The sequence below is a fragment of the Numenius arquata genome, chromosome Z (genome assembly GCF_964106895.1).
Source record: "Numenius arquata chromosome Z, bNumArq3.hap1.1, whole genome shotgun sequence".
Classification (NCBI taxonomy): domain Eukaryota; kingdom Metazoa; phylum Chordata; class Aves; order Charadriiformes; family Scolopacidae; genus Numenius; species Numenius arquata.
Window position 1 is genome coordinate 40535028 of NC_133616.1, and position 24491 is coordinate 40559518.

Sequence of the window (24491 nt, forward strand, 5' to 3'; positions counted from 1 at the left end):
ACAGGCAGGAAGATGCTCGTATAGTAAAGTACACAAATACAGATGAATCACAGATGTGCAGAGAGAAAATAAATGCAAGTTAATCTTTGGAAAGGAACAAAAAGCCGTCTTTGAAATAATTTTTCCTACCCTATCTACTTAGAATGTGTAAAAAGACTAGCATCTCTTTTATGAACTTGAGATAAGTGTGGTGGCCAGGGAAAAAACATAATCATAACAAAAATTACCCCCTTCACAGAACGTCAGATTTTTCAAGTTCTGACATTTGGAACTTCACTCTTAAAGAATGGTCTCTGAATTGTAAGCCCAGGGAGCATCATTATTATGACATTCAATGTCACATTTTTTAATAAAGTGTAGGTTCATTTATTGAATAAAATATGAATACACAAGCTGGATAATAAGATGAGGCCATAGCAGAGGAGAAATCTAAGTCTGTTAGGTTTGCAAGACAGAGCAAATTTCACTTCTCAATTTAATGAGTATTTTCTGTTAAAGTTATCATAAAGTTAGCTGTGTTGATACTGCAAGCATCAGAGTCTATATTCAGAAATTTATTTAGACCAAGGTGCTTAATGAGGTCTATGGTATAAAAATCTATTTAAAATAAAGTAGACTATACGGGTCAGTATATATAACTGTAGATTGCAAAGGTAGGAGGGTGTTTTTAATATAATTTATGGAGATTCTCTACTGTCATATTTACATTAAATTCTTAAAAAAACTTTATGGTAAGTTCCTAAAATTGGAGCATGAAGGCTCACCAAACCTAAGTGGGCAGCAGGCAGTATTGTAAACTCCAGTCCACACTTTTTTTCAAAAAGCACCATGAATTTTTTTTACATGTTCCCATTTCCAGCATCCAGCTCATGAGAAACTAAAACAGCTGATTTGATGATACATTGCCTGCCACTAAAAAAAAAAAGCAAACTAAACAAACAAAAAAAAACCACCATGGAATGGAAGGGAAGGGTAGAATTTTTTGCTTAGGATATTTGTATTCCATATCAACTAGTTCAAAGCTACAATAAGATGAAATTCCATAAATTAAAAAAACCCAAAACAACATATATATCTATATATAAGCAGAATGAGAGAGTTTTCAGGGGTATTTTTTGATCTTTTATGCTATTGTGGTTACACTGCTGATCTCAGAATACATAAAGCAGGTGAGGGCACTTTCTGTCAGGGATATTTCCCACTGGAGCCTCAGCTCAGACCCAGAGTCAAGTGGCAGCATGGAAGGGAATCCCTCAGATAGCAGGCTAGGAGAGTTCACTTCAGATAGTCCCTGAAAACACATTGTGTTGGGTTACCGTTCAGAAACTTGTTTCCAGCTGTGCAAAGAAGTATTTATTTCTGTCTCAGTAATTAAATTAACCTTATAATTTGCCTTTAAAGACAGTAATTCTGGTGTTCGAGTTTTCTGAAAAACACAGGTTGCTCCATTCTCTTAGGAGTATTTAATCATTTTGCAGCTTCGACTGGCTTGTTGCTGGAGTGCTTTGTTGACAAATCACAATGTGAATGTCTCAGAAGCCAGAATGTGCTTTCCAACAAGCTGTGTGGGTCCATCTGTGGAACTTCCTGGGCCAGGCACAGGGAAAGGCCACTTTGCAAGCCGGAAAGGTCTGTCCCCCTGAAAACAACCTTGTTGCAGTGACACACATTTGTCATAAAACTTACGCTTCCAAAATAATGCTTTGAGAGTGAATAGACCTAATCTTATATTCATTTAATAGAAAAGGCATTTGCTGTGAATCAGGATAGGTCCAATCTTAGTACCTTAGTAATGAAAAAATGGCATATTAACATCAGCAGTAAAGACTGTGTACCGCCTGCTGGTTAAGTTTGTTTTCTTATTACTACCATGACCCCCTTCTGCTAAATTTGTTTGCTTGAATATTTGACGGTTCAGTTACTACATTAAGCAAACTGATAGTGTCATAACCTACCACCACTTTACAAAAACAGTATGCAGAATGGGCATAGGTTTGTGCGCATCCATGAATTCCTGGAACTCATTTCCACATAGAGACAACGGACACAATTTAAGTAGTTTCTTGCTAAAAGAGAAATAACAAAATCCCATCGCTATCTCATGTCAGTCAGTAATCAATATTTTTTACTTGCCTCTCCTTTTCTCTGTTACTCCTGTACCTCAGTGTACAGTCACTGTGATGAACGTAATGGCTGCTTGGGGATAGCGTAAACCTTACTTCTGCATCGTGTTGCTGAATGTATATATACGGTAACGGGTCATTCCAGATGACTTCATGACAAACTTGAAAGTCTGGTGCTGTCAGATTAAACAAAGCAGCTGTCATGCTGAAAGGTCTGAGATCAGGACAACCTGCATCACAAAGGTGCTTGCTATTTATTGTGGTTTTCCTTCCAACAGAGAAGGATCCAAATTGTCCAGAAATGCACAGTGCACGAGCAAGCTGGGTTGCAAGGCCTTCATACCCCAGTATTATCCTACTAATGCAGAGCTTTGACTCAGCTCATTGGTTAGTTACCTGAAGTACTGGGAAGCTGTTGAGTGATTTAGCAGTTTCTTTTCTATTTGGACTACGAATAAAACCTATTCATCTTCAGTGGTTTCAGTTTTGTCTGACTGAAATGGCTGGAGCAAACCTGTCCGAGATTCTGGAAGAGTTTGTACTGGAAAGAGCTTGACCTGACCATATACTGGCTGCAAAAAAAACATTGTGCTTTTCAGCTGGACATGCAGGCTTAGTAAATTAGTATGCTAATTAAACACCATCTGCAACTGTTTATTAGCATACGCATAGATATGTTCTGAATTAAATATTAGCTAAATCAGATGGACTTTTAAGAATTTACAAGAATTTACTTTATTTCTTTTGGCCCTTCCTAAAGGTTAAAAATTTCATTCAGGTCTATTTTTTTTAAGAAATTTGGCTTCATAAACAAATAAATTATTTCAGCTAAAATTTTTTAATGCTGATGGGATCTTTTTTACAGAGGAGACGAAAGAGAGATTGGTGAGTTCTCAAACGGTAAAAATCAACTGTAGTTCCTACAGGAGTATAGTTGCTGTGAACAGTGTGTAATTTGGCAGTAGAGATCTGGTGCAGGAAAGCATTAGGTAGCTATTGGCCTGCTGGATGCTGAAAAAACTCTTGTCTCTCCCATGGAAACACCCTGTGAGATTTCCACTGTAAAGTGTACTGATGCTAATTAGCCTCTGTGTCCAAAGGGAGATGCCAGTGATGGTAGCGACTCTCCCAGTTTCGATGAAGGTTAAATCTCCTATCCAGTCAGTGAAAATCAATAGGATTAGTCTACTACCTAGGCCCTACCTCGGTGAGTAAGTATTAAAATGATGATTAAAAGGTAGTTTTAAATTCTGCAAACCTCATTTGATTTCTTTTTGTTAAAGAGATAAAAACATATTTTGTTTTTTCAGCTGCCAAGAAGTCAGATGAAGTTAGCTGGGCTTTGCCATTGACTCCACAGAGAACAAGTCTAATCCTAGGACTGGGGGTTTTATTTCAGTAATTCAGAGAACAAGCTCCACGAGCAAAGCAGCTATATACAAAAAAAAAGAAAAAAAGAAAAAAAAAAAAAAAGACAAAGGCAGCTGTTGTATTACACTGAAGCCTTGAAAAGCTTTTGATCCCACCAGCTGTTTTTCAGATGCTGTCAGATGAGGTAGGGCTTCTGCTGACAGAAAGCACAAGAATGTCAGACCTACTGCTGAAGCAAGTGTGTGCAATTTAGGCAGTAATTTCGTTCATCCTGAACCTCTCCTGTGCCATCTTCAGCACAAGTCTTCAAAGACCAATATTCCTTTTATTACTTACATTCAGTAAGTAGATATTTTCTGGTTTGTTTGGTGCATACTGCCTGCACAGTTATCACAGATGGAGTGACCTAGGTTTTACAAACCTCTTCCTATGTGTTCTGTGATTAAAAATGCAGCTGCAGAACTTGAATTTAGAATGTTTCTTTTCCCTTTAAAAATATAAGCTTGTGAAAATATCCATTACCCCATTTACACTGTTAACAAGTAATTCTGGGAAATGCATCCTGAATCATTATACAGCCCTGCCTGTATAATGTGAATAGTGAAGGCAAATAGTGAAGGCAATAGTGAAGGCAAAACAGTACTGTGTGACACAGCAAGTATAGACCAATTTTTGCAATCAGGGAATTGGAAGGGTTCAATGCATTTTATAAACTCCACAATACTGTTCAGAAGCCTTTCTTACTCTCTGGCTCTGTTGTCTCCGGGGAGTTGTAGTTTCTTTTGCCTTTCTTAGAAAATATAATTACTCTTTCTGTGGCTTCAGATGGGGCATGGAGACCCATTCATTACTGCTAGAATATCTTAGTCATAGGTGAGGAGCTCACTGTGAGATGCAGGTTCTGTATAGATGCAGCAATAACTGCAAATTTACTGTCCTGTAGGAATATCTTACACTAAGTGAGCTGTCTTTTCCAAATACTACCTACTTGGACTCACCAGCAAACCAGCTAGGAAACTAATGGTTTGTGGCTATTTTTGCTGCTTGATTTCTCTGTGTTATCATGGCATTGTTGTCAACCCAAATACAGAATAGGCATACGTCTGCATCCTCTATAGCAAACCAGCCTGGCTATCCGTGTACTTTCAGACTACTTGAAAATATGTAAAAAAGCAAAACTAGAAATTGAAGTTTAAGAAGGAGCGAGAGTCCACTACTTTAATACCGTTAGCCACCCAACTAACTCACCATAATTCCTTCTAAGGTCAGTATTTTCAGTTATGATTAGAAGCCTTATCTGTGCATGTGAGTTCTGCAGACAATATTGTTTAGGGCAATGACTTACAAGACATAATTTTTCAGTATATACAGAAGGGGGAATAATCAAACTGAATTCTTTTTCTCTTAAGTAACAAAATATTAGGTCTATCCATCCCAGTTATGAGCTTTTTACATCACTCGTGGCTTTTTTATTAAACTTTGCCTTGAAAAAACAATTCAGTTTTACATTGCTTAGTATCTGAGAGCAAGAGATAGGTTACAGGTTAAATTATCTCACTAAAAGCCCAGAATGACATTACTTTTCTTGGCTGGTTTTTACAGAAATTGTCCTACCCAGGATTGCTAGTTTAGTAGGAGAGCAGACACATTGCAGATCCAAGGTTAGGTGCCAAAAGGATCCTATTTATTCAAGAGTAAAGCTGTCTAAGACTGTGATATTCTGCCAGTGCTTAGTTTCCCAGAATGAGCTGATATGACTTGTATGGGGACACCCACCCACATGCAGGCCAGAGGCAACTGTGACTCTAAATGTCACAAAGCTCAAACGGTACACAGACAGGTCTTACTCAGAAGGTCAGAGACACACAGAAGTTGATTCCAGCTCTTTCAGTCCGTGGCATGGCTGCCTGCTCCTCTGTCAGAAGAGGAGTGCTTTCTGGGAAAAATAGCCATTTGATGGAGTTACACAGCAGCTAACATCTCCTTTAGAAGCATCAGGCTTCTGCTCAGTGGGGAACATACTGGAACACAAGTATGATTCTTATATCATCAATGGATCAACGTTTGGGGACAATAGCTACTTTGGGACCAGTGAGGTTAATATACTCCTGTATACTAGGTTTAAATTGGTCTTAACTTCTATTACATGGGACTCAGATGTCAGAGCCTTCCTGGTGATCAAACTTCATTATTTTATTCACTGTACTATTCATGTCCCTTCCTACCTATGTAAGTCACTTTATGTTTTCAGAAGAAAATCAATAAAGGTAGCGTCTTGTCAATACCTACAAGAACCATGTCTACTGTAGCAGAGACGGAGGAAGTGAACTACATCACATTTACTCCACATTTCTTTCCTGAATCAGGGTGATGGAAGAGCTCAGATTACACCAACATTTGAATGAGAATGCTTATCTCATCACCCAAAACTATTTCTCTCTTCATGGCTGTTCTTAACCAGTTCCAACACTGCAAGTCTACACAGAAGTACATCTGTACTTATCATCACAGTCTGTTGATGTACACAGCCCAGTGACTTAAATGACAACATCTAAATTCTATTCCCCTGCTTATATGCTATTTGACTTAAAATTTATATTTACTCATGTTTCTTCAACTTTAACATCAGGGACTGGTATTTCACTGCCTGAATAGAGTGATAAATGGCCTAGTGGAACAGCATGAAAGTTGTTGTATAAGGGAAAAGAATTGGTTTCAATGTTTTCACTGCCAAAACTTTTTTTTGGTCATTTATTCCACTGGAAAATATGCATATTCCATTCCAAAAGGTTGACACTGCTGTAAGGTTTAAAAAGTACTTGCACATTATAAAATACAAAGTTTTTTACATGGGAAAGACCAGTCCCAGAGATTTCCATAACCTTTTCTCTCTGGTCATTAAGGGGGAGACACCGCTGTCTCAGTCTTTAACAAAAGCTACCAATCACAGGAAGCCAAACATTTACAGTAATTTCTGTCAAATTATTTTCTGTGCACCTAGATGGCTCCTCAGTTGCAGAACTGCCGCCTTTCTTATAAGCACGGAATTTTTTTGTTTGTTTCCTGTTTCTTACAATGAGTCTATGGCAAATTATTGGATCAATGGAAAATGTGAGGTGTTGCTGTGCTGCCACAAAGCAGAACGAGATGTAAAATTTTAAAACTTTACAACCAACATTCAAACTTCTCTCTCATATCTGCCCCCTCGTATTTCCTTATTTGGAATTCTCTTTCTTACTCCTCAGAATAGGAGACTACTTAATTTAGCTTCTCCCTGAACATAATTCTCTCTAATATTTTTACTCCTGCATTTCCACTTATTTGGCCATCCCCTTTCTTCTGGAGTATTATCCATTGACTCACCTGCTCACTTTGATCTTTGTTATGCCTCCGCATCAAGCAGCTTTTTCCTTGAGTTAAACAGGATTATTCATTGCAAGAAAAAAACAAATGCTTTACCCTCTTTATCTGAACCATTTTGAGACTGCATAACTGATGTCCTTTAATGTTTTGTTTTATCAAACTCTCATTTTTCTTTTCAGGGTAATTTTCCTCTGAAGTATTCAGGTAGGCCTAGTTAGATTATAAATGTCAACATGTACATTGGAAGGAATTGCCTGTTTTGCTGAACCAACTGATGTTCTCAAAGAGGGGAGTTTCAGATTGTATTTGCAATTGCATCTGCCTTTTTGTAGCAAAGAGAGATTTGGTTTTTTTACTTATGTAACTGAGATGCATACAAACCATTTGTGTGTTTGTCAGAAGTGAGATTTAAAGACATTCAAAAATTTTCTGGACATTGCAGGAAAAAAACCACTTTCAGTGAATTTTAAATCACTGTATATTTTCTCCTGATGTCATAGTGAAATGACAGGGAGAAACCACTTTACCTCTGAAAGCATGAAAAATTTGCAGCATTAGTAAAATGCTATGAATACAGTATGTAAAGAGAGCACTCTTGGATGCTTTCTCTGCTCTCATCACTGCTACCCGTTTTTTTTCCTCTGTCTTCACCTATCCATTGCCTTGTCAGCAGGCACTGTCAATCTGAGGTGTACAGAATGATATTTCTTCTTCATCTCTCATCTCTTTCATGACAGAAGGTAAAATGCCTTTCGGTGCAGGTGTGCACTGCATTGTCCCTGCTGATTTGGTGGTGCTTCCTCTCCCTCCAAACAAATACAAACTAAAAATCTCAGCTCACTCTTCTCACTCTGAAGTGATTGTGGTTAACCATACTGTCAAAAAAGAAATGATCCCATGTAATAGAATATTTTAGAAATGCTAAGTACAGCCTGATGCTGCATAGCTATTCAAATTCAGTCCTGGGCCCTTATACTGGGCTTGAACAGAAGAAGCTCTTCCACCTCTGTGGAGTTGCCAGAGTAAGTCCTAGGAAAAGAAGTAGTGTGGCAGGAGGGAAGGATTCACTTTTTGGATAGAAAAGGCATTAAAAGAGGAACTGAATATGCTGGTAGTTGGGAATAATCTTTATGTCCTATGATTAATTTCACCAAATGCTGTTTTAAACTGTTAATAAACAGGGGTTTTACATTAATTCCCATCCTATGATCTGGCAATTATTTAATGATAACTGTGGCTGCTGACTCTACCTATTGCTCTTGCTTCTCATTCCAGGGGTAAAATCAAGCTTGTCTGTGTAGCGTACAAACCTGTTTGCAGTATAGCAGCTCATAGTGATGAAGGTTTATCATTTATATATCCAGCCAGGCCTGAATACAGCAAACTGTGACAGAGCTATGCTGGCCTAGAGAGGAGTCTATAAAGCAAAACAAACAAAATTTTGTGTCAAGGAATTTCCTATAATCTATATGATTTGCTTATCAGGGAACTAGAACTGTTTCTGGCCTGTCTTCTGCAGGAGTCCTGCCTTCTCCACACACAATAGGTCTGCTTCAGCCAGATTAGTCAGGGTCAGAAATGTGAACAGTTATTGAGGAATTGGGCCAGTTGTAAGAATTCAGAAATTTTGCGATTAGAACCTGTTACAACCTGTTCCTTGTCCTCCTAAGTATCTTAGCGCTCCTGCCACTTCATGGGTTGTCTCACCAGTGACTTCACTGACTTTCTGTTTGACCACATCTTCCTTCCTCAGCATCTATTTGACATATCCTCTTCTTAGCTGGTCTTTTGGTTTGGCAGCTGCCATCAAGGAGACCACATGTACACATCTGCATATGGATAGCTGTGATTTGTATTTCTAAGGTAACCTTGCATTTACATGCATACAGAACTTGGGAAATCCTAGGTAGCAGTGTAATATCTGTGTCTCTCAGGGTGTGAATAATTTCTGAAAGTCTGTTTGGTATTCACTGCTCTCGGGTAAGACAGTATTACCTGACTTTGCCTATAGAAGTACAATGCAGTATCAGTGTGAAGGCATGAAAACAGAATGCATCATATCATGTTAAACTGACCCTGCTGATCCAGAAACTACATAGAGGAAAGGGAAAGGGAAAGAAAAAGTAACCTGTCAAACGAGAATGGAGCTGGTGCTAAACAGAAAGCAGAGCTCGTTTAAAATGTGCGCTTTTTGATAGAGTCTAAGGTCAGACAATCTCTTCCCCTTACTCCCCACCACCCCCAACACCTTGCTTTCTATCCTGATGCTTTTTTAATCCATCTCTTGTTTTTTACTTGCTTTCTACCTGCCCTGCCTGAAAATTAGTTTTCTACCCTGCTGGACTATAATTATTGCTGGCAAGTATCACCATGTGCTGCAATCATTGTTCTTGCAGAGAAGGTCTGTTTTGGCTCAGTAATTTCCTAGCACATTTTCCCGGGAAGAATTAGGACACAGCTATGTTTTTTTCCTGGAAGTTGATCCTGTTCAAATTAAAATATTTCAGTAAAATCTGCAGTGAGGTAGAGGAAAGACCTTTCTGGATTTATTTTTTTTTGGGGGGGGGGGGGGGGGGGAGGGGTGGGAGGGGGTGGGCGGGGCAGGTGGGGCATATCCTGCTTTTAAGGGCAAATCTCATCCATTTCATTCAGGCAGGTTTTGTGGAGGCAAATGAGATGTAGTCTCGGGACAGAAGGGTTTGGCTGGTCCGTCCCAACCACCTCCTCCTGAGGGGAGCCTAGCAGAGCTGACGGTCCTTGCCCAGCTGCCCCCAGAATTGGAAATAGCTGTTATCTACTGTACTTTGCAAGGAGATCACTATGGGCATACCAAAAGAAATCCACACATTAGAGTTACATTTGGCAAGAATCTGGATGCCTATTAATAGTGTTTTTGCACCTTGTTGGTGCAACCTTTATTGGGAGCTCAGAGTCATTTTTGCTTGTCTGTTTCAGGTGTGTTTTCATCTGAATATTTAACTCTTTCTTCGGTGCTGTGCCATACAGCTTTGTATTTGTAAGGGATGTTAACAACAGCTTCTACTATATTTATAAAGAAGAGAAGAAAAATATATTTTAAAAAAAGCTTGTTGTTGGAAGTCATAGCTGTTTACTGAGATGCCTCAGGCAATTACCTGAAAAAGTCTTTTCAAGCCAACACATAGGGTGAACATTGAGGAAAGAAGGGAGGAAATCAAAAAACCACCAGAAGGGAGGAAATCAAAAAACCACCAACCCCAAAATACCCAAGGTGGTGGAGGACAAACAGAAAAAAACCTGTTCTTTTAAAATAATTGAGCTTAACATCAACAGTGGAAACTACCAGCTACATGGAAGCAATAATGTGACCCAAATCCCTGGAAGAAAAAAAGAGTACTTGATTTTTGGATTTCTTTCTTCTTTGAAAGTAAATTGGTTTTTGTCGCAAAAGAAATAGCTGAGTAGGGTAAATGGTAGTTTTTCTCTCTAATACAATTTCATTATGCTTAGAAAAATAGAAACAGTTTGAATCAGATCAGCATAAAGAAAATCTCTGAGGTTAAACTTGTCTTCAGTTTTTCACAGCAACACAAAAGAATGGCTAGTGGTAGTCTGACTGATACTGCAACTTTTACCCTTTGCTTTCTTTTGGCAGCGTAAGGAAGTCTTAGGTATTACTTTTTAACTCCCACTTCTTGGGATCTATTTTTTGTAATTAATGTCCTGGTTTTCATATACACACCTTACTAGCTTGTTTTTCCTTTTATTTGTTCATAAAGTTATGCAGAGGCTAGGACTCAACAACAGGCTTAAACAGGACTACAGCAGACCTTTTTAGAGCTCAATGGCTCTTAGGCACTGGGCGCTGTTCCTTCATTTAAAGAAGAAAGGCTTTTTTTTTTCCTTAGTAATCAGTTATTAAGTGGGTTTCTAAGTCTTTAATTTACTCCTATTTTTGCATCTCAGTGGCAGACATTCATCGAGCAAGAGGTAGCTGGGAATAGAGCTTACTGACCCAGATATTTTCCTTTAGCACAGCAGTTTCATATACATTAGTGCAGTAGCCCATTCTAACAGGGCTCTAGGACTATTTTAACCAATGTGTTGTTTCTCAGTTCTCTGCAGTGATTTACCCACCAGAGTACCTGTAAGTGGCAATTAGCAAGATGTCAGATACATTAATGACTCTTGAAACTAGATGAGTGTATTACAAACATAAAATTCTTCTCTCTTAATTGGGGGAAATCACCAGTACAGGTCTCCAGCAAGACAGACGGATAGGTTTTTTTGAGACCTAGAGATATTGAACATTTCTAAGTGTAAAGTCTGCATAAATACTTCAGGATGTGTCCCTATCTTCTCATGCCTCTGACCACAAAAATTAACAGATGCTGGAAAAACTACAGAGACTCTGTAAGTAAAGAAGTAAATCCATGTTTTAGGAACAATTGCTGTCTCCTCATAACTGTACTCACAAAATGCAGAAACAAAATTCATTCTTTCTTTCTGGAAAGGTTAAGACAGTTTTTAGGACAAGGCACTGGGATCTCATCCAACAACAAATTTTATGTTTTTCTGTCTCTCAGTGTTTCACAAAGCTTGTTTGTTTTCTCTATTTATCCATATTTAGACATGACAGGAAAGAAAAAAGGGCAGCATTTGGGGATGCATTTCTAACAAAAGTTGTGAGAAAAGGCAGGGGGAATGTGCAGCCTTCATTAATGAATCATTCAAGCACAACAGCAGCCTAACGTAAAGCTGCATTGGACAAGCAATAGACGCCTGCTCAAGGTTCTCAGGGCTCCTCACAAGCTGCTAGTCTGGGACTCAAAATAGAGAAGCATTATTCCTCCAGTCCCATTGTCTTGTCCCTGAATCATAAATAGTTACTGAAGGTGAACAAAAGCTGCAACTACGTGGTTTGATAATGATCTGGCTTTGCCAGGTAAATAGAAGCGATGATGATACAAGTGGCTTAGCAGCCAGCATGCTACAGCTTTAAGCCTCATCTTCCAAAATTCATTCTGCAGAGCCATGATGAAATATTTTCCGTTAGTCATTTGAAAGCAAATGTCACTATACTCAAATACCTCTGCCATCCAATAGTAGAAGCAACGAGCACGTGTCAAAGATACAAGTTATACTGAAGAATGCTGCCTATAAGGACTATGATTTTATCAACAAAGACTTTATCAACAGTGTGACAAAGTTGTGACTGCAATTACAGGACAGCCCTGTTTTAAATCCTCCACTTTGTGAACAGACAAAAACACTGGTCAAGTTTTAGAGCAATAGTGGAAAGAAGAATCAGTCTTCCCAAAACCATGAGAAACGATGACAGGACTAAGTTCAGTATTTTCAGTCCCTGATGTGCAGACTGCTTCACCTTTGGCTTTAAAGAAGAAGGGCATTTTGCTTCTAGAATCATAAAATCATAGAATTGTTTACGTTGGAAAAGACCTTTAAGATCATTGAGTCCAACCATTAATCTAGCACTGCCAAGTCCTAGGTCACCTTGTCATTTGCCGTGTAGTGGTGCCACCAAGCACAGTGATGAAAACAAGGCATTGCCAGCATTTGCTGATCTGCTTGCCAGGCTGTCACATTTCCCTTCAGTGCTACGCAGATGACTCTTGCTGCAAAATTTGTGTAGGAAACTGCAAAGTGTTGTGAGGATGTTATGATCAGACTGTTATGTGGCAGCACTACATTCACTCACTTACTGTCTCCGGAACACACTGAAGGGTCAAACTAATTCTTATTTGAAAAGTCTGCTTTAACTTTAACCTAACACAAATGCTTTCTCACATTAATTGTTTTAGGCATCATCTAAATCAACTGAATAACTGAGCTATTATTTACCATTATTTTATCTAGCTGTACTACTTACTGTCTCTGATGCCAAAGCCTCTTACCTCCCTTTGAACATCTAAAGCATCTAGAGTTTTAGGGTCAAGTGAGGGTAAAATAAGTGCTAGAGGAAGGCTACACTGGATTTCTTGGGATGCACTCTACAGAGCTATTTCAGCTGGCAAACTGAAGCTTGTCACCAAGGTGTTGTCTTAGCCTTGACCACTTTATATATCTCCCTTCCCCATCACACTACACTGTTCTTTGTGCCCATATGTTTGCTGACCCCTATCCCAGATGCTGCTGCAGTTCAGTGGTGCTATATGAGTAGGAATTTAGGAATGTGGGGACAACATATGAGGCTGAATATGAGTGCAAAATATGTTTACACAATTCCTGATTAAAGGTATCACTTAATTAAAAAAAAAAAAAATGAGGCAGCCTGTACTGGCAAAAGATAAAAAAACCCCACATAAAACAGATATTCAGATCAAAATGTTGGCATAGGTTTCATTAGTAAAGCAAAAGCACTAATAAAAAGCTGCAGTCTCAGTTGCTTCACAGGAAGCAGAGGCCCAAGAGCAGCTATTGCCATGGCAACAAAAGGAGCAAAGGGATCTACACTTCTATATGTTCCTGGGCAGTTTTAACCAAGAGTGAAACTGGCTTGAAAGAACAGCCCCGCTGTATTCATTCTTCTTTATGAATTGTGTATCTCACCTCACTGCCTCAAAGTTTATATCTTATAGTGATAGGTCACTGACCACACATGGCTAAAGAAGCTTAATTTTTAGAGCCTGTCAGAAGCTTAATTCTTAGATTATTTACCTAACTTTCTGCTATATAAAATCATGAGGTTGAGTAGGTTGCTGATTTTGGTTGAAAATTTTTATTCAATGCTATATGCCATAAATTAGGTCCACAACCTATAATACACCTAATTCCTCCTACTAGTAATGTATTGGGAACACTAAATCTAATGTTACTCTAGTAGAACATTCTTTCATCTCTAATTTCACCATGTATCACTGAAGACTTTTCTCCCACAAGCTCATTAATACAATTCCTCTCTTTAGCAAATTTTATCTCACAAAAAATACTGTGTGTTAATCCTATCTAATAAGCTTCTTATAAAACACATAAAGTAAGATCATCTTGTAGCCATCAGGACATTTTGAGATCCAAATTATGCTGCCCTGATTTAATTTATTTTTTTAAAAATTAGCCTGTTTTCAATAATGGTATTATCTTTTAACATTTCAGATCACAGTATTTCGCATGGGATCAGAAGGACATCAGGATATTGATTTAGCTATCCTGACAGCATTACTAAAAGGTAATGGAGTTTCACTCCACAGTGAGTCAGTATCATTCCAAATGGATTAACTCTGTGTCTCTGCTGTGCTGAAACCTGCATTTATTGACAATGTCTACCATATCGAGATGGTAAATTTGCACCGTGAAATTGAGGTATACTTTTTGCTCTAACTGCTTTATACAAATCCAGCTCTTTCTTTAATGTTTAAATAGCTACTGTTTATTTATACTGTGAAACTGAAATATACTTTTTGCTCTAACTGCTTTATACAAATCCAGCTCTTTCTTTAATGTTTAAATAGCTACTGTTTTTCCTTTCTGAATTTTGATTCTCCATCCACAATTGCTAATGCGTCACAAGAAACATCAGTGGTGACCCTCCACCAATTACCTGAGAAGATTACTACTCAACAAGCAGACAGCCAAAGAACTTCTCAGACTTAGATTGCCTTGGTGGCTAGTAGAAGCTCCAGAAGGAGGTTGTCTCTCTTTAGATAAAACTGACACTATTGTCAAAGTAAAATGTTATCTGTAGCCATCCTAGGAAAGTCTGTGTGGGATTCCTTCCACCCTGCACTGGCAGAGCTAGGAACTCAGCTGTTGGAGTTTAATCTTAAACTTCATAGGTTGCTAAATCTTTCTAAGCCATTTCATGTTACATGTACTCTTAAAAGATTGCCTTACAATAAATCTGCTGTTGCTACAGTTTAGATACCCTGGTCTTGCAGAAACACCGCTTAGCTTGGCTACCTTCAAGATATGATATTATCAGGTAATTTAATATCTGCTTGTAAATATAGGAAAAGGTGAAATTTTAAAGGCTCTAAAGCACATTTACTTACTCAATGAAGGATTATTCTCCTAGGACAATAGGGGAGGTTCTAGCCTCCATTTCTCCTAGGAACCTGGGATGTTCTAGCCCTCCATTTATATGCTATTTCCCTAAATGTGATTTTCACACATTGCATGTATCAATCGCTGTGATCATCTTATTGCCATCTGGACTGTTTTGTGCTATGTAGTACAGGCCATGCTGATTTTAAAAACAGAGAATAAGACATATCAAACAATTCTAAAGAGGAATCTGAGAAACACTAGAGAATGTACTTCTAAAGGTGACTGGGGAAAGTTGTGCCTCTTTAGCAGTTGTCAACATGCTATTGCCACCCCTACACCTGAATAAGAGGCTACATAATGCCATGTGGCAGACCTGAATTTGAGTCATAAAAAAAAATTTAATAGATTTATGGGTATTCAGAAGTTATCGGGAATTTTTCTTGCTTGTTTCAGAGCTCAGTTTTCTTCAGTTTCTTCCTGGGCAGGCTCACAAAACTATATGAAGAGAAAAGGTAGAAAGCTTGAGTAACTTTCACCTAACCAAGCAAAATAGTATTGTACCTTTTACACGATTATTAATCCCATTTGAAAAATGTTACGTCAAACTTTTAACACAAAAGGAGGAGGACAGGAGGAGTAAAAAAGCACTGGCCACTTCAAAAGTATGATTGCAAACTGATAGCTACCAGCAAAGGAAACGAGCTGGAATTATTTTGCTCCACTAGATTTTGTTTCTTTAGGCTTGTGTGGTATTGCTTTCTCCACTTCTTTTGCTCATTTCAATCAAGATACCAGTTGTTTGTCCTTCAAGTAACATGACTACTTTGCTCCTACCCTGAGGTAACAAGTTTTAGCCATCTGCATAATTAAATCTTAAGGCATTTTGGACATCATCACACAGAAACAATATAAATCAAGGCAAAGAAAGCAAAAAGAAATTAAAAGCAAAGAATAAAAATTGCATCCATCACCAGATTTCTATTTTCTATACTTAGGAAATGTTTTAATTTGTATCATAAATACAACTGGATCCTTCATTATCCCTAGTGTAAAGTGTATTCTCTTCACATTTGTTCTTAACACAATCACTGAAGCCACAGCTCTTGATTTCTGTTACTAAGATACAGATTGCCTTAAAGTTGTGATTCCACTTTTTCTAGGTATATTTTCAAGGTCTGAATACCAACATAGATCCCTGGAGTCTTTTACCACCTTGAAAGCTGCCTCTTGGAAGATGACGAATATAAAACATGGGCCTGGGAGGGATTGTTTTCTGTTTGAAAAGCTCTTTTCCAGTATTTACATGAGAAACTGTACTATGGTTGCAATCTGGTTACATGAGTAGTCCTCTCTGATCTGGAATATCCATTTTGCAAGAACCTAACTGGTCCTGTCATCTCCTAAGTGAAATGAAATTACCTTCTCTATTCATAACAGTAGTACAGGACATAGTGAACCTCTGCTAGCTCAGAAGGTGCCTGGACCTGTGTAAGTAATTTTGACATCTCCTTTCATGCTTGCCTGACAATGTTGATTTGGTTATCATGAGCTGGAGGAACTAAAACTTAAACCTCATCTTTCCTGCTCATCAGCACTTTCTGATTATGAAGGTACTCAATGACGATTAGATTTATCAGATGCTTCTTGTTAATCTGAGCTTTCTGATCACAGGGAATGAAAGTCCATATAACTTTTTAATCAATGTGTGCAAAGATGAGATCTCTTGTCTCAGGTGAGTCATCCTTATTGATACCACATCTTCATACAAAGGTTCTGGCCCACCCCAAAAGGAATACTGCCTTTCTGTGTATATACCCCATCAGGCTGATAGATACTTGGGGTTTTCATCAAGTCAAGAAATCTAAGGTGGCAATGCTGAACCACTTGTCTATGGATTTACTAGTAAGCGGATTTGAAGACTGGGTCCGAATGACCTTGAAATTCCTTGAAGTTTAGATTCAGGATTTAATCTCTTTCACCTCTTCAACACTGTGTGAAAAGGGGTCAGAGAAAAGTATCAAACTGGAGAACGATTATTGGTTACTTTTTCTCAGTCTCACTGATGAAGATTTTGCAGTCCTTGCCAGCCAGTGTTCAAGGTGCATACCAGCTAATTACCAACCCCACTCTGGTGTGACTGATTTGTTCATGGAGAGGAGAAGGACAAGGACTGCGAAACATGAAGTATCATTTCCTGTTTGCTGTGTAAAATTTGCAATGAGCTAGTCTCTTTTTAAACCCACATCAGGCACACTGCCAATGCAGGAACTCTCCTGGATGGGATATTCCACAAGCCCCAAACCCTGAACTGAATATGAGAGATTGTTTCCTTGTTTGTTTTCATGAGTCACTTGTTTAATCTTGTCAGCAGATCTATCTTTCTTGGAAGTGATCTCCAATAAACTAGGGAATGGCATCCAATCTGGTTATCAATTTACATTGCATGGATGTCACAACAGCATATGGCTTGTGAATTTTTTTTTTTTTTTTTAAATTTCAAGAGACATGCGACTGTGGGAAGTAAGTTTCCAATTGCATAAATTTATAGCAAGTAAATTTATTGATACAGTTTAACTGTATCTTAACTTGAACAGTTGGAACTCAAACAGTAATGGATTTTGTCCTTTTGCAGCTGCTAATTGAGCAGAAGGCATATGACAGGGAAGTTAAAGACAGCATATGGAGATGTTCTAAAATATAATTGCTTTGAAGTGGCATCAAAGATCCTAGTTCACGAAGCTGTTGCAATGTCTGGAGCATACTGGCAGCACCAGCCATATTTCAGCTGGTGCTGCAGAAGCCTTCCCAGTGCAATTGTCAGCATTGGGAAAGAGGTGCTGTGTGGTATATGCCTATAGTAATATTACTGCCATGTAACCTTCTGAGATAAGCCATGTTAGGCTAATGCAGGTCTGATGCCTCTGCATACTTTCCAGCCTGTGAATAAGTCATGATTCATGCCCACTGAACAGCCATCATGCAGTATCAGATGGTCCTGGAAGACAGTGTGATGGTCTGCCAGCCCTGAAATCACTAACACTGAAGGTTTTCAGAGTTCTGCCAGATACCTGGTTACTGCCTTTAGAGTTGTTGTTGCTATCGACTTTGTTATCGTCGATTGATTGGCTAAATGCCAAAATGATGCTTGTAGCAAATGCAGTGGAAACACAGCCTTTTCACTGACGAGTTGCTGAAACAGAAGACAACATAAAACCTGCTGAGATGCCGAGCAGAAAGTTAATTTGGATTGCTATTTTCCCTAATCTAATTCTTTTCTTTGAACGATGATTCAAAGAGGACACTGGCATAGAATCGTAGGATCATAGCATTGTCTAGGTTGGAACGGCATGCTTAGAACCACTACAGAAATGAGTCTCCAACAATCATTTCGGTCTAGATAGATCAGGTTTGTGTCATTTCAGCTTTCCAGATTCCTGAGCACTAAGTATCATAGACTATCCCAGGAGAATCCTTTAGAGATTCACACTCATCACAGTAAACTTTAGCCAGTATATAAAAGCCTGTAGCCTAAATCTTGAGTAATCTTGGATCCTGCAAGGGCACAATGTACCCTACAATGTACATGTACCCTAGCTCATCTAGGATACAGAGCCAAGTCTATGGTCCCAGGCTTTATCATCAAGGAGTGCTGCATTTTTGGGCCAAGATACTGGATAGATCACCTGACCCTTACCAGAGGAATCTATGCAAGATATCCAAGCACTCCTGGATGGACGCCTGAGAGTATAAAGTTTACACCTGCAGGAACCAACCTGAAAGACCCAGGTCTCCTTCTTGTTCATTCAACTTTGCACCATCTTTGCATTGTCTATCTACAGCCAGCAATATCTATTCTGAAATAAAATACTGCCAAATCAATGCATTGCATCCCAAATGCAACTTTTCTTCCAGCAGATGAAAGGAAGGAAGAGTCCCACTGCAGACATCAGTCTTAAAACTTTCTTTTAAATGTATCTTATGCTCAGACAGACACCAGTATAGTGAGGAAATAGTACATAGACATCAGTCATATTGCCTAAAACACTATTTAAAGCAGTAAGTATACCACAGTAATTACAATAATGCAACGCAACTAAGCAGATAATCTTGACATGAGACACAATGAAACAGAAATGTAGGGAGCAGAAATGCCAGTTTCTCACCATTGACAGTGTTAAGGGCCTAAGTGGTTCCACTGTGATCCCTGTATTGAGTTGATGAGAGCAGTAGGTTATTAACTCTATCTTATTCTTTGATTTCCCAAATATCCTTTGGCTTTGATTTGGGTACATTGCAGTGACACTTATGAGCAAGATGAATCCTCAGAGAGGACATTTTTTGGCTTCTTTTTACTGACTCCAACACATGCTCTGTGGCACCGAATGCAATCAAGGAAATTATTGAAAGGAGATAGTATTTTAAGAAAGCCCATCTCACATTTGTTCTACGGAGATTTTCTTACGTTAGTGGAATTATTTTTACTTCTTAATAGTGGACAGCATTCCACCTGAAGTAGCCTGGATACTTTCTTTTTCACATGAGTCAGAAGTTGTCAGTCCATCCTGGAATAAAATTGATTAAACAGCATCTGCAACCAATAAGCTGCTCTGTGCAAACTTTTATAGCTTTTCTTTTCCTTTTCCTCTTATGTAATGCCAGTGTGATCCACATTCACCTCAAGACCACGTAGGGAAGACAGGAAAGAGGAGAAGGGTGCAAGGGCTTTCCAGCAACAAACCTCACCCTGGGAGCATCCATCCCACCATGTGCATCAGAGCCCCAGCATGCAGACCTGTAAGGCCCAGTCTACGCCTTAGCTGATGACTGGTTTGGACCTGGAGTACAAAAACCTCTTGAGAAACCATACATTTCCTTCAACTGCCATATGTCTGCAGGGTTCTGTGAGACAATGAAATGAACCCTTACAGTAACAAGCCCTGAGAAGAGCATCATCTCTGAGGCTGCACATGCACCCACAGGAAAACTGGTCCATTGCTGGTAGCCTTTAACACCATGGAGGCCAGTGGGAAGGACAGAGGCTGGACCATGGCTTGCTTTCCCCTCTGCTCAGTATTTGGAGCAATAAGCACGCTCAAAGAAAACAATTCTGATTAACTGCTGGTGTTGGGGGCCTTTCTAGAGATGCAACCACCACTTGGTGCCCCATGCCAGTTGCTCTTTCCCATGATCAGATGCACCAGAACGCCCAGTGTTCATCCAGCGGCCAGGTTCTTCCTAAAGCACGAAAAGGTCCAGGAATGCTACGTCACTCCACACAAACTGGGGAAGGCTCCCTTCAGGGGTCAGAAAGTGTTCACCTGGACCCTCTATGATTTGGCTTGAGTTTAGGCTGAACTGAGGGCAGTGTAAGTAGCCCATTCCTTCACCATGTTCATCGGATCCACTCCTGATCCAAAACAGTTTCTAAACCAGGCTGCATCCCTGGCTACCCAGACTGTAGGCTGCAGTCAGTTTAGGAAAACCAGGAGGTGGAGCTCCCCCATCACATGGGCAAAATAGTGCCAGGCTGCAGAACTGCCATCGCTGCCCCTGCGTTTTGGAGTTCATCCATGTGCCTCCTCCACTGCTCACTAGACAGCTTTCCTGAGCACCTGCCAAAGCTTTTGCTTCTCCTGCAGGCACACGGATGAGAAGGAGGAGATCCAATGACATTTTGAGAGGATCTGTTGTTTGCTTGAGAAAGGGGGAGAACATTGTTTGCTCTCTGTGTTAATTTACACTATCATGCCCACGGTGTGTAGTTTTTTCTGGTTTTATAAGCAAAACCTTAGAGACATTTTTTCCCTTCCCAAAGGTAAATATTTTCTGTTCTTGAATGTTGCATGTTGCTTGTGTAAGAAACTCAGAAAGGTTCAGAAGTCACTGACATCCCCCATGAGGTCACTTGTGAGAGCTTTTGCCTGTGTCGTAGTATATAGCAATGAGAAGCTGTGTCTTACACAAAGGGGTGTTCCTGTTACTTCTTAGTGACACAAAGGTCTTTTACAGTTTTCAATGTTTTTTCTTCTCATCTTCATTTCTTTCTACCATCTTGCTCCTGCATCACCTACCTTTTTATAAGAGCTCATTTCTGTAATAAAATGAAAGTGATCTGAATGATCTACAGTCCACCATCTCCCAAATAATTGTTGTAGATGTTGTCAAGTACTTGGCAAAGTTTCATGGCAGTGAACTGACTGCAAAGTTGAGAGTTATGAAATTAAACTGTAGACTAAGCTTCCTGAAGGTCTGCTGAATTGATCCTTCACAGAGAATTTCAGCAGCCAGCACATTATGCTTTATGTTTTCTGTGCCTGCAGTTTCAGAGTCCACTTTCTGCTGGAACAGTGGATGATTTTGAATAGTACTGAAATGGGGACAGAAATGCTTTGAAGTTATGAAAAGCTCTTGTTTGTCCTCACTTCATGGTATCAGTATAAGAACTAATAAAGACCCAAAAAAAAGTGAAGGTATGAGGCCTTTAAAAAATGAGCCTTTATGCAATCACCTCATCGCTGCAAGCAGCTATGCAGTTAAAAGTGGAAGGGCTCTTTATTTATTTGGTTGATCAGTTCATTCGGGCCAGTTCTCCCTGTGACACTGAAGCACAAATACTGTTTTGTTATTACAAATCAGCTAATAACCATTAAATCCTTAGCGAAATATTAAAAAAGCACAGCAGGGCAGGAATGTCCCACAGCGTCCATTAAAACTACAGGGAAAAACATACCCTCCCTTCAAAAAACCAAACAGCTCTAAACCCATCTTATCATCTGCATTGTTTCTAATTTAATTCAGATATGGTATACCTTGACACCAGATTTATATCATGCTTACATGAATATTGCATGTGTGAAGGGAAATTTGCCCCTCAGTACAAATAGAAAGAGGAGACATTCCTACGCTCGTACAGGATCCCCACCTTATCAGGTGGGAATGCATAAAATATGTGCATAAAATGCACAACTGTGGAAATTTGTGGGCTCTGTGTGAGCTGAACCTGTTTGTAATTGCTAGACATACGTGTATGTATGTGTGCACTCATGTCCATACAGTGTGCATACGTGTGTGTGTGTCTGTATTCCTACAGCTGAATCAGTATCCCTCCTGGCTTCTTCTCTTGCTTCCCATCCGAGAGGAGGAAAACCAGTTCACTTCACCACAAGTTGTGTCTGCCTATATCATGTGTACCTGCTGTAATTTTCACAGGGGATGTGTGGAAACAATTAATGTTTATGAGAAAATCTGAAAACCATAGATTCAGATTTGAGAACCAGTACTTTGTTACAGGGATAATGGAAGGTCTGGGTTTTTTAATGTGTGAGATCATTTGCAGAAATGACATGGACATCTGTGAGATTTTTGACAAAGAAATAACAGTGGTGGTCTGTTAACTGAGTCTAATGTATGTCTTGTTTCTTTTTTCTTCTCCTTTCCTCCCTGCATCCCTGCCTGTATACACAGGAGCTAACGCATCTGCTCCAGACCAGCTGAGCCTAGCATTAGCCTGGAACAGAGTAGACATCGCCCGCAGTCAGATCTTTATTTATGGGCAACAGTGGCCGGTACAGTATATATACAGCATCTTCTACTGAAAACACTTTAAACCCTACACAACATTAAAGCCGTTCTGTTGGCAGCAGTGGTTTTAACACAGTTTAAAATATACTGAGTCATGCTTCCAGCCAAACACAAAGTTCCTATTCACAGCTACTGAAGACAGGCACGGTTACAAAGATGTTAATATGTTGGCTTGTTCAAGGAAATGGTGACATCTAGCGATGCCTTAACACTGAGAGACCACACCTCTAAAGAAAGGGAAAGCAACACATCTATACTATCAAGCAACGATTCTGCAAGCTGGGAAAAACAAGTGTCTGTTTATAGCCATGTTACAACGTTAGGCTATAAATTAAAGGAAAGGCAAAACTTTTTGGTCTTCAAGTAATAGGCTTTTGTATACAAATACTGAATTTGATGATAGAGATCAAAAATACGCTGGACAAATGTTGGAGGTCATCAAGTGGACCACGAGAGCTGATCAGCAATGTCACCACAGAAGTGCTGTGGCTGCAGACCTGAGCTGGTGTTACTCCCATGCCCAGTGCTGCTGTGCATCAATCTGCCCACTTCTTGTCTGCCCCATCCTACGCTCCAGCTGCTAGCTGTGGGGACAGGCTCCCTGGCCAACACTGCTCTCCTGGGCAGTACTTCTCTGCAGGAGTGGGAGGGCTGTAAACAGAGGGGTTATTGAACACTGTGTGGGGCAGTGGAGGAGTAGTCAACTCCCAACTTGTGTTGCAGTTTTTACAGTGGTAGAAGTCACCCAGTAAAAGACAGAAGGACTATTTCCATACCTATAGCTCCTTAAAGTCCACCATATCTTCATTTGGAAGGTTTAATTGGATCACAATATTCATTACTGTGACTTTTGTTTTGTCACCATGAAAATTTCATATGCCACCATCACATGAGCATTTACAACTCCCCATGGAAAAATTATAACAAAAGGAAAAGCTTCTGTTTAAATATCCTTGCTATAAATGCAGTTCTGGAGCTTGCTGCCCCATAAAGCAAGTTTCAAAAATCCTTGCCTTTTCATTTATGGAATGAACAGGACTATTTATCTTGTCTTCAATATTGGGCATAAGTATGCTTCAAAACAGAGGAGCAATTTCAATGGTACTAAACTGTTCTTATCGTTGTTGCTTCATCTCCACATCATAGCAAAAATTTGCATAAATGCTGCAAGCTGCAATCATTTTGCAAGCTAAAAGCTGGAACTATGAGATAATTCCTCATCCTTCTAACTATGCCCCCAACCTGAAAGAGATAGAAAAAGAGAGGTTTTGCATAAGAACACCTCTTGCATTTGGCCCTTCAAAGAAATGCTAATTATGAAGCTATTTCTGCTTCCTGGGTGTCAAAGTTTCCCTGAGTTTCCACACAGAGGAAAAAGCTAGTAAAGACATAATTAAAGTGAGTGTGTGCACAAAACAAATATACCCAATATAAATAAAATCTTTGTCAGGAAAACAAGAAATAAAGATAATAATGAGGTGTTGAATAGTGTGGAGGTGTGGTCACCAGTTTCCCGGGTTCCAGTTCCTTGGCCTTAAGCTGGATTTCCTAGAGTATGTTTATCTTAACACTCTTACACTCATTTTTGAAATGCTGCCCTGAACCAGAGAAACCAATATAGACTAAAACTGTTTTAAGCTTAGCAGAGCAACCCTCAGAATTTTGTCAGGATTCCCTGCTTGTGCCAGGGTGACTGGACCAGAGGGATACAGCCTGTGATGCCCAGGAACGGCCTGAATTAATCGCTTGCTTTGCAGGTGGGCTCCCTTGAGCAAGCAATGCTGGATGCACTGGTGTTGGACAGAGTGGATTTTGTGAAATTACTCATAGAAAATGGAGTAAGCATGCATCGTTTTCTCACCATCTCCCGGCTAGAGGAATTGTACAACACGGTAGGGCCAACTTAAGGCAAATTTTCTATATCTGTATTCATTGTTCTAGCTCCCATTCATGTTACAACAACATGATGATGCACAAGGCAGCCAACACCTGCTGCAGAAATTTTCCTTGTTAGGAGTCCACATTGTCTCTTAGCTTTGTCTCTCCTACAATGGAACACTGTTTGTCTTG

At 39.5% G+C, this 24491-nt stretch overlaps 1 protein-coding gene across 1 annotated transcript in view; it reads left to right on the forward strand.

Annotated features, from left to right (window-relative positions):
• Positions 1-24491, forward strand: part of TRPM3 (transient receptor potential cation channel subfamily M member 3) — a 276125-nt gene that overhangs the window by 194945 nt on the left and 56689 nt on the right. The window contains exons 9-11 of the mRNA XM_074166020.1: positions 13950-14022; positions 22305-22405; positions 24179-24313. Coding sequence (XP_074022121.1) covers positions 13950-14022; positions 22305-22405; positions 24179-24313 — 309 coding nt within the window. The remainder of the gene's footprint in view (positions 1-13949; positions 14023-22304; positions 22406-24178; positions 24314-24491) is intronic.